Source organism: Neltuma alba, unplaced genomic scaffold, assembly GCF_004799145.2.
Source record: "Neltuma alba isolate B1F8T4 unplaced genomic scaffold, ASM479914v2 tig00012659_pilon, whole genome shotgun sequence".
Taxonomy (NCBI): domain Eukaryota; kingdom Viridiplantae; phylum Streptophyta; class Magnoliopsida; order Fabales; family Fabaceae; genus Neltuma; species Neltuma alba.
Window position 1 is genome coordinate 1 of NW_021637092.1, and position 14,751 is coordinate 14,751.

Genomic DNA, 14,751 nt, shown 5'->3' on the forward strand with positions numbered 1-14,751 from the left:
TGTCTTAAACTAAGGATAAGCTGCTTTGTATTAGCTAGGTGGAAGAGGTATTCATAGTATATTAATATTGAATGAATTGATGATGATATTGATGATTAACACATTGATATTGTGCTTGTTTGGTGCTGCTTATTTTAAGCGCTCCACATTCACCTAAAATGAGTCATTTGGTTTATTCCTTATTGTAAATACTATTTTGATATTTATTATAAAATTTCAAATAACTAATTCATAAAGATCGAATAATTAGTTAAAATTAGTTAAATATAATATATAAGTTAAAAAATATACTTTTGTTTTGAAATATGTTCTTACAATAAATGAGAAAAATAATGAAAGAGATATGTGGGGAATTGACGAATTGTGATAGGAAAAATATGCAAAGGAGAGAGAAGCAATAACTAAGAGCAAAATTAGAAAACATATTTTAATGGTTAAGATAAACCCACATCCCTTCCCAAATTTTGAAGTTTATAAAGTATCAAAGGAGAGTCAAAATCTAAATTATCGAATAAGAGTGTGCGATTAAAAAAAAAAAAGTACTAAAGAGAGTCAAACATTAAATTACAACTCATAATGCTGACACATAATAGGAACACTATATTGGAAGAGGATTGACCACCTGCATAATGAAAAAATCTATTTTAGCCATGAGAATACCTCCATACTCATCTTTCCAGCATAAAGGAGGAATGGGATGCGGTCTATAAACTTCATTTAGGTACATGGGGCAAACATGCAGGACACCCAGACATTAATATTGCGGTGGTGGCTGTAGCAGCTTCAGTCCCTTGTTCATTTGTTTCCATGAACGACTTCTGCAATATGCTGAAAACATATAACTTTGGACCAGTAAAAGAATTTAACATCTTTCCACCTTCCTCCGGAGAATGGCAATGTTACCCGTAGTCCCCTCAGCATACTAGAACTTCCACCTCGGAAGAACAGCTAAATTTTGGGGGTGGAGCGGTCACGTACATCCATTACGGTTTCAGCACATGGGCTATACACCCATCACCAGTGTGTGTCAATGGATAACAGAAAGCCATGCTGAAACAGCGCCTATCTTCACTTTGCTTTTTATGTACCTGACAGAACCTTTCAAAACCGTCGTACCATCTACCAAATTCTCTCCTCTTCCCAATCATGAAGGGAACCCTCGTGAAGTTTTCGTTCCGTCGATCCTCTGTGCTTGGAAGGGGTGGACTTTCATCCTCATCCCATGCTCCTTTGAAGTATAATGCATTTGTAAAGACGAGTTTTACTGAGTTGTTGAGAGACCCCTCACGGATAAGGTCTTTAACCAGGCCATTTGTCTCATTTTCCACCCAGGAATTAATTTGCTGCCTCACATTAGGAGCCTGCAGAAATTATAGCCATTTCAGAAGCACTTCAAGCGAACAAGTTGTCGTTCCTGATTACCTTAATTTCCTTGTTTATCCTGGATATATAAGAAAATAAAAAATATACTCCAAGAGACACATGAAATCCTTGTATTCTCTCAAACTCGTGAATCGAGCTAACAAGCACCTCAAGCCTTGCGGCAAGAAACAGGGAACTCATGCTAATTTTTACAAATTAAAAAGGCTGATTATACATTTAAGAAGAATATAAACGGGCTGCACATATCTGCATCAATTAATATAAGAATTAAAGATGATTTCTTTTAGGCATGAAACTCAAGGAAGTTGACATATGGCAGGGAGTCAACAAGTCAATATCATCATGGAATAGAACCTGAGGATGCTATGAGTAATATAAAATTTTAATTTCATTTAATTAAAGATATTGTGATTTTGAGTTAAAAAATGACGGAACATTACCTTGGTCTGAAAGTCCACCGGGTTCAGAGCGGCTCTATAATCAGAGTCTAGAATCTGTTTAAAAGAGGGCTTCAAAGTAAGGGATTGGTCAAGCCACAAGCCATTGGAGCAACGCATACGAGGGCCGACGGCGGGATCACCATCGGCCATGACGTCCTCGGAAATTCGGGAGGCGAAGTGATTGAGCTGATCGACGGAATCGGCGTCGAAGAAGGTGAGAAGCTGACGGCGGGTATAGCCGCCGGAGCCAGCGGCCAGGAGGCTGAGCACCACTTGGAAGGACAAGGGTGAAAGCACCCTGTTTTCGTCCATTTCTCCGTCCACAAGCAGATGGTTTCCGAACATCATCGATTTGTGGAATACGGTGGGACGTTTTTTATTCGTCCCACCTGCTTTGCTTCTGCTGCCGTAAGAAGCCGTTTGGTTCGCCGAAAATGGGCAGAAGGAGAAGGAAAGGACACTCCTTTCTAGCCATGGAGTGATGAAAAGCCGGTTCCTCAGATGAAGGAGATTTAACCGCATGATGGAGAGCACTTCAACCCTAACCTCCTGCTCCTAGAGTATTCCTTTTTGCCTTCGAGCTTTCCTCAGGACGGGGCGAAACTAAAACTCCGGTCAGAAAGTTAATACAATCATGACAAAGAATCTTAACAGATCATGCCGCGACTTCTTATGATTTGTTTGTTTCCGATATGCCAAAGGCAAACATTAACAATTTTTTTAAAAAAAGCCAAAATAGAAATCACTCCCTTTAACTTTAACCCTCTTACACATAACCTCCTTCATCTTTGAAAGTTTAAAAATAACATCCTCAACTTTTAAAACTCACATTTTAACCTCTTACTATTAAAGTGGATGTTAAATTTAACGGAATGGATGCCATTTCAGATTATTTAAAATTACTTGATAGATGATATGTAATTTTTATTATTTTGTTAATTTATTCCAACTTAAAATTCACAATTACACTTAAAAGTATTTTTGTAATTCTACTAATAGTAATCCCCAATTCTCAGTCTCCTCTAATCCTGCCAACTTGCAGCGTTTTATTCTTCTCCATTCTAAAAATCGTCTTCAGAATATAACTCTTCTCCCTTGGTTCTCATTAGCAATGTAACAATTCCATCAATTGATTGTCCTAAAAAAATGACGAAGTGTAAATGATTTTCTCCATTATCTTTGTCTCACTGCCCCCAACAAAATTTTCAACACACCAAAATTCACCGACTACAATCAAGAGATAGGCAGAGAAGAAAGATAGTGAGCGATGACTATTGAACAACAACTGAGCGCGATCCATCTTTGAATCTTCGGTGGGTGGCTTCGTCTCCATTTAAAAAAACAATTTCACAAAAAAGATTCTAGATTTAAAAGAAGGATGTGATGACGATGATTTTTAGAAGGGAGAAGATGATTAATTAGAAGATATTGCAAACATGAAGGACCTGAGCATTGGGGGGGACTGAAAGAGGAAGATTAGGTGAATGAGACTAGGAATTAGGGATTATTATTGTAGAATCACAAAAATACCATTTAATATAATTATGATTTTTGAGTTAGGATAAATTAACAAAGTAATAAAGATTACATGTCATCTGATAAATAATTTTAAACAATCTGACATGGCATCTATTCCGTTAGATTTAATGGCTACTTTAACGGTAGGGGTTAAATTTCAAGTTATGAAAGTTGAACTTTTAAAGATGAGGAAGGTTATATATAAGAGGGGCAAAGTTGAGAGGAGTTTTTTATATTTTGGGCTTAAAAAAATCAAAACAATATTTTATCTAGTAAAAAAAAAATTACCAATATTTCAGAAGATGGAAATTGAATTTCATAACAAAAAAAAAACATGGATAATGAACGATGTTCTTTATTTAATAAAAAAAAATCTTGTTATCACAAAATGACGGCCTTATAAGATGATATTGATAAAATAAATTTTATATTCAAAATAAGGCCGTTGCAACACACCAAAATGGAACATCAGAAAATTGATTGAAAAGAAAAGAGTTCATGTACTAATTACACGCGCCTTTCCTTTATTTTCACAAACCGTTAATTATGTTAAGAATATTTTAAAAAGATGTTTATTAATTGAAATTTATGTTAAAATACTTCTTATTTATTAATTTACTCTTTATGATACTAAATCTCTAAATTTTGGCTAAAACTATGTTGAACAATTTAAGATTTTTTTTCCTTTACCTTAATTTTATTTTTATTTTTAAAAATAATTATTTGTTTAATTTTTTATCATAACGGAACAGAAAATTAAGTAATTTAAATGAAGACATAAAAAAACTTGAATGAAAATTTGATTGATTCTTTAAATAAATATATAATTGACTAAATAAGTTATAAATATTTGGAGAAAAATTATCCTATAAGAATTTTAAATCATAAATTTAATTGATTTATATAATCTCCCAAATTGAAAATACCAGCCATTTAAAAGAAATCTAAATAAGTAAATTTCAATATATGTCATGAAAAATTAAAATTATAAAATTCTATAATATAATCAAAATTAATAAATTTTATAACATATTAAAAATTTTGAAAATACGTGTATTAAAATTTTTTTCTTGTATCAAAATTATTTTTTACAAATATAAATGTTTAAATAACTTTTATATTAAGAAGGGGTATTTTGGTCAAAACAAAAGTTTAAAAGTCAAATTTAATGGTTAACTAATGGTTGGATGGATGAAGATGAAATATCAAATGTATAGGGGAGGTTTTAGTAGCATACATTTTAATTTCAAGAGAAGTTTACATATATTTTTAAAATAGAGAGAAGGTTTCAGTAATTTAGATAAACTAGAGGAATAGTTAGTGCATTTTACTCAAAAGAAAATGATTAATGTGAAATTAAACTCATTGGTGATTGGTATTTAATCGTCCAAATAACTTTGAAATTTCACACAATATCTTCGCGTCAATATCAACGTCTCGAACTTACCATTAGTTGACTGCATGAATTAAAAAAGCCCCTATGAAATACCTTAAAAATTCCTTTTATTTTCAAAACTATTATGAACATAATAATATCTCATATTATCTCTAATGTATTATATTATTTTTATGATTTTATAATTATCTCATATTATTATGTTATCCACAGATTTTGTTAAAATTGTAAAATTGTGTCTATAAATAGGAGGTCTAGAATTGAATGAGAAATATCCTTATCTTCTCTTTTCTCCAATTCCTTAATCTTTTTCTCTATTCTTTTTTTTAGTTTTATAACAAAAACTAAAAATTCTAATTGTCATAAAAAAGATTGCACATAGAAGCTGAAAACACTTGCCCCTTTCCTATTCTATTTTCCCTGCGCACAGTATGACTTTTTCCCACATGATTAATGACAAATAAATTAATTATAGGGAAAATTGCACTAGACCCAAGGAAGAGAAATTACTATTGTAAAGTACCTCTAAATCTTTAAATTAATCTCAAATCTCGTGGAATCTGATAGGAAGAAAATCTAATTATAAAATTATCAAGCTATCCTTACTAATTAGATTAGTTGTTAATACATACTACGATAATTGTTAATATGGTTAGTTTAGTATTCAATAATTTTACATTCACTTAATGATTCTTGTTAGACTATCACGAGTTAATCAGTTAATGTAATATAATGATGGCATGTTAACTTGTTAATGATGACACATTAACTTGTTAATACAGAGACTTTCACTTCCCAATTTCCTGCTGCTAAAAATATGTTGCAAGGTTATGATCTTATGTGATTTCAAATTATAAATGCTCATATAATACATTTTAGTTATAAGGTACTATAATCTACTACAAAGTGAGTTGTCAACTCTAGCATCCTCAATTATCAATACTCTACACCTTAATTTGTTGATCCAAGTACTCTCAGTTATATGTGAATTCTTTGCTGCTAAGGTGGTGGCAAAAGAGTGGCGACGACATATGGTGAGGAAAAGGAAGGCCTTACAACAGAAGGAGAGGGAGAGAGGCTGAATCCTTCACTTCTTGTTTTTTTTAATCTAAGGACAACTTGTTAATTTTACTTATAGAATCTTTTTACACTCAGGTACTTTGGGACTTCTTATTAATTTGAAGTTTTTAAGTGACTTTTTAACAGTTATTTTTCTCTTGTTTAGGATTCTATAGTGATTCCCTCATAATTATTTCCCCACAATTTCCTAACACACAGTTTTTTAATTTAATTTAACCATTATTGTTAAAATTTTGTAAGCGGGTATTTTTTATCATACTACTACAAAAATCAACAATGCTATATAGTGGTAAATATTCGGTTTTAAAAGAACAAGAGTATAAAGTGGGGATAGATGAAATGAGGATATTGAAATTGATGTCTGGTCATGCATCACTAATTGATGAAATTTGAATAATATTTTTATTGAGATTCGAGAATATTGAATTAAATGAGTAGCATCATTATTAAATAGAATTTGAATCGTATTTAGATTGGGATTTGGGTATATTAAATTAAATAAGGAGCATCATTATTAAATAGGATTTCAATTGGAGGCTCACGTGAAGAAATTAATAATTAATTTTAAATTTGAATAATATCTTAACAGGGATTTGAATATATTGAATTAAATGGGGGGCATTGTAATTAAATAGTAGGCTTAAATGGAGAAATAATTAATTAATTTTAAATTTTCCTATGTTTTCCCTAAATTTCACATCTCTAATTCAAATTACATTTAAGCGAATAAAAAAAATCATGCTCCCACAAGAAGTGAATTTTGAACTAACTTAGATAATACAATTTATTAAAATTTAAAATTTAATGAAATATTCTAATCCTTGCATTACGGGAGGAGCAATTTCTAGTTAATAAGAAATCAAAAGAGAAGAATTTTCACAACGTACGTTTAGATCTTGGGAACATTAAAGAAGTTGGAGAATCAAGAGCAAGAAGAATTCAGAAAAGGAAGGCCATAGAGAAGAGCCTAACTGTGTCCAAGAGTTGAAAAGAAATCTTATTACTTCATTTGTGATTCGCATTGCAAAGAAATTGGAACTATTTAACTATTTAGAGTTAATTAGCTTAATGTTTACTAAGATTATTCGTTTTTAGGCTAATTTCCTGTATTTTTTAGTTTTGGGAGAGCTATATTGAACATTGCATTTTTAGTTCTAAAAGAGTTGTATGAGACTCTATTTGCATATTTCTAGATAGAGTATTATATGCGCTTATCTAGATGAAGTCACATATTGTGAGATATAATACGTAATTTGGATTGCTTTTTTTTCTCTTTTGAATGGATTTTTTTTTGCTTTATTTATGTTAGTGTAATCAAAATATTAAATGTGATTGGATCATGATCAACTTTTGATTTCTTTTGTTTTTTTGTTTTTTGATAGTGAAGTCAATTATAGTCTAAAACAGAAAGAGTTGGCATCACTATATATCTAGAAGCCTATTGCAAATACCGTGATCTACCAGACAGACACACACGCTCCTGAAAATAATCTCACAACATCGAAACATCCTGAAAGAGAACATGACACCGATCGAAAATTCTCCCCATAAGCTTTAGCAACGATCTTGACGGGAACACCAGGCACAGATACTTCTTGCCAGGAACATACTCCTCTTGGTCCAACACCTCTTGGTCATATATCAGAGATGCTCAGTACTGTTTGGTATGAGATAAATAGAGGGAAGAGGAGGGGAAGAAAAATTTTAATGAGCTCTATTTAAAAAGTTAGAGAAGTGGGGTTTTGAGATTTTAATAAAGAAAAGAAGTGATATAAAAGAGCAACAAAAATTAATTAAAAGCTTTTAACCCCACTTTTTCATTTTTTTAAATTGAGCTCATTAAAATTTTTCCTGCTATCCCCTCCTCTTATTTTCTCCCAAACCAAACAGATCCTAAAGAGTCCAACACCACAAATAATACTATCTCCGGTCCTAATTATAAGACCCAGTTGACTAATTTGGATAGATTAAAAAACTTAGTTAAGTTAGTTATTTTATTTGTAATGAATATGTGTTGTTTTTCCTAAGATATCCTTACTAATCAAGTTTGTTATCTAGAACTATCATTGTTAGAAGGATTACTTTGGAAAAAAATGTATGCATATGAGAGACAAAGTGGATTGGGGTCTTATATTTATAACCAAAATAAAAATCAGTACTGAAGGTGGAGACGCTCAGGATGATGGTCAAGCCAAGGATGAAGACCAAGAGCTTAAGGATAGGCTTTTACGTAAGTTTGGGAGTCGTATTGGCTCTTTGAAGTTGGAGTTCTCAAAAAAGAAGAAGGGTAAGCTGCCAAAAGAAGCCAGGCAGACACTGCTTGAATGGTGGAATGTTCACTACAAATGGCCATACCCAACGGTAAACACTTATTATTTGCCTTGTGCTTTTTTTTTTTTTTAGAAAGGCAAATGATTAGTTAATAAAATTAAAAAGTCTACAAGCTGCAATTAAGAACAGGAAAAACAAAATGCAAAAAAGAAGCAAAGAGATTTAGGTCCCTACAAACTAGACAATCTATTTTATTAAAATGACGTAAAAGGAGATTAACTTCACGCTCAAGCCCCTCCACCGCAACCTTCCGAAGATGTTTCAAATCAATTAGTTTCTGCTGAAAACAGACAAACAGAAGTTGGGAGCAGTTGTCGCCCATTGCTTTGCCCACTTTGTCAATCCAAAGCAAGATGGTTCGGAGGCAAAGAGAATTAAACCTCCCAGGATCGACAAAAGAGCGGTGACAGATGAATCCTTGAATGGGGCTCCTTCTAAATAGAATAATAGCCGTCAGGTAAGTGCTCCGTCTATATTTCTTCTTTAATAAGAGTACTATCCATCCATTGCCTTGTGCTTGCTGTGATTATACCGGACAAAGGGCCTCTAATATTTTCACTTTCTAACGCCTCTTGTGTTGTCCCAACCTCCTGAATGTTGTTTTGATTTTTGTATTGGTTATTAGATTCTACACAAAATCAGTGACATTTTAATATCTTTAGGCTTGAAATTACGCATTTTTGAATTTTTATAACTTTTCAGAGAAAAAGATTTTAAAATTTTGTAGTTTTGATTTTTTTTTTGAAAATTCGCAAAACAATTCAAATTGCACAATATGATGACCATATGATATTAAAATGTCACTTATTTTTATGTAGAATTTAATGATTAATAATAAAAATAAAAACATTTGGGAGGTTGGGGTATTAGAGACCCTTTGCCTCATCATATCATTCCCAATCGTTTTAGTCTTACCAGGATGGAAATTACTCACCCTACTATAAACACTTGCAAATGCATGAATCTGACAAGATTGCTCTGGCCAAGTATAAGCAAATAAACAATTGGTTTATTAATCAGAGAAAGCGCCACTGGAAGCCATCTGAAAACATGAGATCGCAATTTTCTGCCATGGATAATCTCACTGGACGTTTCTTAGCTGACGAATAATGAGGAGCACTTACATGACATTCTCAAAAATGTATATCCTTATATGAACTATTGATTTCTATCATGCTCTTGTGTAAATTTTAAAAAGCAGAATTGCTGACATGGAAATGCTCTTACTTTCCCAGAAAGTGCATGGGAATTGATAGTAATTTGCCGCCATTGTATTCTTGATAAATAACGGCTGGTTTTTGATAATGAAATGCTTATTTATATAAACTTGGGGGTTAGTTGCTTCGCTTTCCTGGGTTTTGCTGCAATTGGTTGATGATGAATTGGTAGTAATTTGAATCCCCACATTTAGTAACGAATTTATTAAACACGCAATGATGCCTTTGTTGTAATTGAAATGGGGTCTCTGGGTTTTGCGGATCAGATATGAGATCTGTAATTGCTGTGATGGGCCTTAATGTTATTGCTGTCACGCATTAGGATTTGAGCATTTCTCTTGTTTGAATATGGGCTCAACTCAATGGAGTCTGGGTTCAAAGCTTTCAGAGGTCGTTTGTGTAGGCAGCTCTTTGGGTCGCTGGAGGTAATGGGGCCACAAGCGTGTGAAATTAGTGCAAACGGCTTAAGCCTTAGTACTTGTTTGGGATTACTTTTATCTATTCACACAACTTGAAATAAAATTTTTCTCATATCATTACCTCATATTTTGTAAATAAAAATTGAAAAGCTGTTTCTAAAACCGATAACGAGCAAATTGCTCGTATCTTACGACTGGAGGAAGAAATTAATAAAATTGATCCAATACTGACTGATGTTATGACCAAGTTGACGATCGCCAGTGAACATTTGTATGGCATACTCATAACCCATATCTATCGTGCAGCGAGTTGTTGTGCCAATTACTTGCGAAATAATGCACGGTTTCTCAAGTCTCGCACTGCCCTTAAAAGTTAACCAAAAAGCATGTTTAGGAGACTTAAGAAAATGGTCTGACAGAGATAACAAGAAATTCTTCTGGTATGTTTATTTCATTAATATTTCACAACAAATGTATTTGTTGCATTTATATGTCAACAATAAAAAATCTGTGATCTTCCTGCAATTGACGGAGAACAAGGCATGCAAAGAAGTTATTGTCTTCATGAGCAAGGAGAGGTGTGTTGCTGGCTTTTGCATGCATATGCAGATTCTCATTATACTCTACCATTGCCTTGTATATGCACGTTCTCATTATACTCTATCATTGTTTTGCTTATATACGCTATGCCTGTGCAATGCAAGAGGGAACTAGCTTCTAATTTTGCTTCATGTTATCTTCTCTAACAATAGTTTATAACGTATGCATACTGAGGTAAATTAAACAATAAAATATAGATGTCATGGTACTCCTCAATTATGATAAGACAGAATAATGAGCAACAGAGTATAATAACTAATTGCCTAATATAATTTGCTATCAAGTAAAATTAATTCATTGGTTATATATATAGTTTTACTTGATTTTCAATTCTTTTTTTGTTTTTTTCCCATTGAATATATTATAACAGTTCAAGCTGGTTTGGAAATCATTTTCAACATAACAGAGATGGGATGGGCGATCTCGGTCTTTTTCCCGTAAGGGTTCTGATACCATGTTTCGGTAGAGAAAGCATGTGTGACGACACGTCGAATAAAGATAGGTGTCTAAAGGATTAGGGCTCTGATACCATGTTTCGATAGAGAAAGAGAGAAAACATTAGAAATGAATATTATTTGTATATTCTGGAGTGAGATGAGTACATCTGTACATACAAGATACACGTACAAAGAATCCTTAGTGAAAGTTGAGCTGAAAACCGATAACGAGCAAATTGCTCGTATCTTACGACTGGATGAAGAAATTAATAAAATTGATCCAGTACTGACTGATGTTATGACCAAGTTGACGATCGCCAGTGAACATTTGTATGGCATACTCATAACCCATATCTATCGTGCAGCGAGTTGTTGTGCCAATTACTTGCGAAATAATGCACGGTTTCTCAAGTCTCGCACTGCCCTTAAAAGTTAACCAAAAAGCATGTTTAGGAGACTTAAGAAAATGGTCTGACAGAGATAACAAGAAATTCTTCTGGTATGTTTATTTCATTAATATTTCACAACAAATGTATTTGTTGCATTTATATGTCAACAATAAAAACAAGAGTGATTTGGACACCTCCACGAAAGATGTTCTTGAAGTTCAATGTGGACGGAAGTTGTTCTGGAGGCAAAGGAGGTTTTGGCGGATTGTTCAGGAGCCCAGCTGGTGATATTCACTCTTTTTACGCCAAACACTTGAAAGAAACTACTAGCTTTCAAGTAGAGTTATTATCCGTTCAAGCTGGTTTGCAAATCATTTTGAAGAAATCCTTAAAGAAGATTGAGCTGGAAACCGATAATGAGCAAATTGCTCGTATCTTACGGCAGGATGAAAAAATTAACAAAGTTGATCCAATACTGACTGACGTTATGACCAAGTTGACGTTTGCCAGTGAACATCTGTATGACGTCCGCATAAACCATATCTATCGTGCAGCCAATTGTTGTGCCAATTACTTGGCAAATAATGCACGGGTTCTCAAGACTCGCCCTCCCATTAGAGTTAACCGGAGAGCATGTTTTGGAGAATTAAAAAAATGGGCTGACAGAGATAACAAGAAATTCTTCGGGTATGTTTATTTCATTAATATTTCACAACATTGTATTTGTTGCATTTATACATCAACACTAAAAAATCTGTGATCTTCTGCAATTGACGGAGAACAAGGCACGCATAGAAGATATTGTCTTCGTGAGCGAGGGGAGGGGTGTTGCTGGGTTTTGCATGGATATGCATATTCTCATTGTACCTAACATTGTCTTGTATATGCGGATTCACATATTATCCAATCATTGTTTTGTTGATATACGATATGCCTGTGCAATGCAAGAGGGAACTAGCTTCTAATTTTGCTTATGTTATCTTCTCTAACAATAGTTTATAACGTATGCATACTGAGGTAAATTAAACAATAAAATATAGATGTCATGGTACTCCTCAATTATGATAAGACAGAATAATGAGCAACAGAGTATAATAACTAATTGCCTAATATAATTTGCTATTAAGTAAAATTAATTCATTGGTTATATATAGTTTTACTTGATTTTCAATTCTTTTTTTGTTTTTTTCCCATTGAATATATTATAACAGTTCAAGCTGGTTTGGAAATCATTTTCAACATAACAGAGATGGGATGGGCGATCTCGGTCTTTTTCCCGTAAGGGTTCTGATACCATGTTTCGGTAGAGAAAGCATGTGTGACGACACGTCGAATAAAGATAGGTGTCTAAAGGATTAGGGCTCTGATACCATGTTTCGATAGAGAAAGAGAGAAAACATTAGAAATGAATATTATTTGTATATTCTGGAGTGAGATGAGTACATCTGTACATACAAGATACACGTACAAAGAATCCTTAGTGAAAGTTGAGCTGAAAACCGATAACGAGCAAATTGCTCGTATCTTACGACTGGATGAAGAAATTAATAAAATTGATCCAGTACTGACTGATGTTATGACCAAGTTGACGATCGCCAGTGAACATTTGTATGGCATACTCATAACCCATATCTATCATGCAGCGAGTTGTTGTGCCAATTACTTGCGAAATAATGCACGGTTTCTCAAGTCTCGCACTGCCCTTAAAAGTTAACCAAAAAGCATGTTTAGGAGACTTAAGAAAATGGTCTGACAGAGATAACAAGAAATTCTTCTAGTATGTTTATTTCATTAATATTTCACAAAAATGTATTTGTTGCATTTATATGTCAACAATAAAAACAAGAGTGATTTGGACACCTCCACGAAAGATGTTCTTGAAGTTCAATGTGGACGGAAGTTGTTCTGGAGGCAAAGGAGGTTTTGGCGGATTGTTCAGGAGCCCAGCTGGTGATATTCACTCTTTTTACGCCAAACACTTGAAAGAAACTACTAGCTTTCAAGTAGAGTTATTATCCGTTCAAGCTGGTTTGCAAATCATTTTGAAGAAATCCTTAAAGAAGATTGAGCTGGAAACCGATAATGAGCAAATTGCTCGTATCTTACGGCAGGATGAAAAAATTAACAAAGTTGATCCAATACTGACTGACGTTATGACCAAGTTGACGTTTGCCAGTGAACATCTGTATGACGTCCGCATAAACCATATCTATCGTGCAGCCAATTGTTGTGCCAATTACTTGGCAAATAATGCACGGGTTCTCAAGACTCGCCCTCCCATTAGAGTTAACCGGAGAGCATGTTTTGGAGAATTAAAAAAATGGGCTGACAGAGATAACAAGAAATTCTTCGGGTATGTTTATTTCATTAATATTTCACAGCATTGTATTTGTTGTATTTAGACATCAACACTAAAAAATATGTGATGCTTCTGCAGTTGATGGAGAACAAGGCACGCATAGAAGATATTGTCTTCGTGAGCGAGGGGAGGGGTGTTGCTGGGTTTTGCATGGATATGCATATTCTCATTGTACCTAACATTGTCTTGTATATGCGGATTCACATATTATCCAATCATTGTTTTGTTGATATACGATATGCCTGTGCAATGCAAGAGGGAACTAGCTTCTAATTTTGCTTTATGTTATCTTCTCTAACAATAGTTTATAACGTATGCATACTGAGGTAAATTAAACAATAAAATATAGATGTCATGGTACTCCTCAATTATGATAAGACAGAATAATGAGCAACAGAGTATAATAACTAATTGCCTAATATAATTTGCTATCAAGTAAAATTAATTCATTGGTTATATATATAGTTTTACTTGATTTTTCTTTTTTTTTGTTTTTTTTCCCATTGAATATATTATAACAGTTCAAGCTGGTTTGGAAATCATTTTCAACATAACAAAGATGGGATGGGCGACCTCGCTCTTTGTCCCGTAAGGGTTCTGATACCATGTTTCGGTAGAGAAAGCATGTGTGACGACACGTCGAACAAAGATAGGTGTCTAAAGGATTAGGGCTCTGATACCATGTTTCGATAGAGAAAGAGAGAAAACATTAGAAATGAATATTATTTGTATATTCTGGAGTGAGATGAGTACATCTGTACATACAAGATACACGTACAAAGAATCCTTAGTGAAAGTTGAGCTGAAAACCGATAACGAACAAATTGCTCGTATCTTACGACTGGAGGAAGAAATTAATAAAATTGATCCAGTACTGACTGATGTTATGACCAAGTTGACGATCGCCAGTGAACATTTGTATGGCATACTCATAACCAATATCTATCGTGCAACGAGTTGTTGTGCCAATTACTTGCGAAATAATGCACGGCTTCTCAAGTCTCGCACTGCCCTTAAAAGTTAACCAAAAAGCATGTTTAGGAGACTTAAGAAAATGGTCTGACAGAGATAACAAGAAATTCTTCTGGTATGTTTATTTCATTAATATTTCACAAAAAATGTATTTGTTGCATTTATATGTCAACAATAAAAACAAGAGTGATTTGGACACCTCCACGAAAG

General features: G+C 33.5%; 1 protein-coding gene across 1 annotated transcript; it reads right to left on the minus strand.

Moving 5' to 3' along the window:
- Positions 1 to 1,088: 1,088 nt before the first annotated feature.
- On the minus strand, positions 1,089 to 2,345 carry LOC114729651 (serpin-ZX-like; the record flags this gene model as incomplete). The annotated part of the gene is made up of 2 exons (XM_028916688.1): positions 1,824 to 2,345; positions 1,089 to 1,361 (listed from the first exon to the last, which is right to left on the minus strand). Coding segments are annotated over exons 1-2 (795 nt in total), but the record flags the coding sequence as incomplete, so codon positions are not given.
- Between the last annotated feature and the right edge of the window lie 12,406 nt (positions 2,346 to 14,751).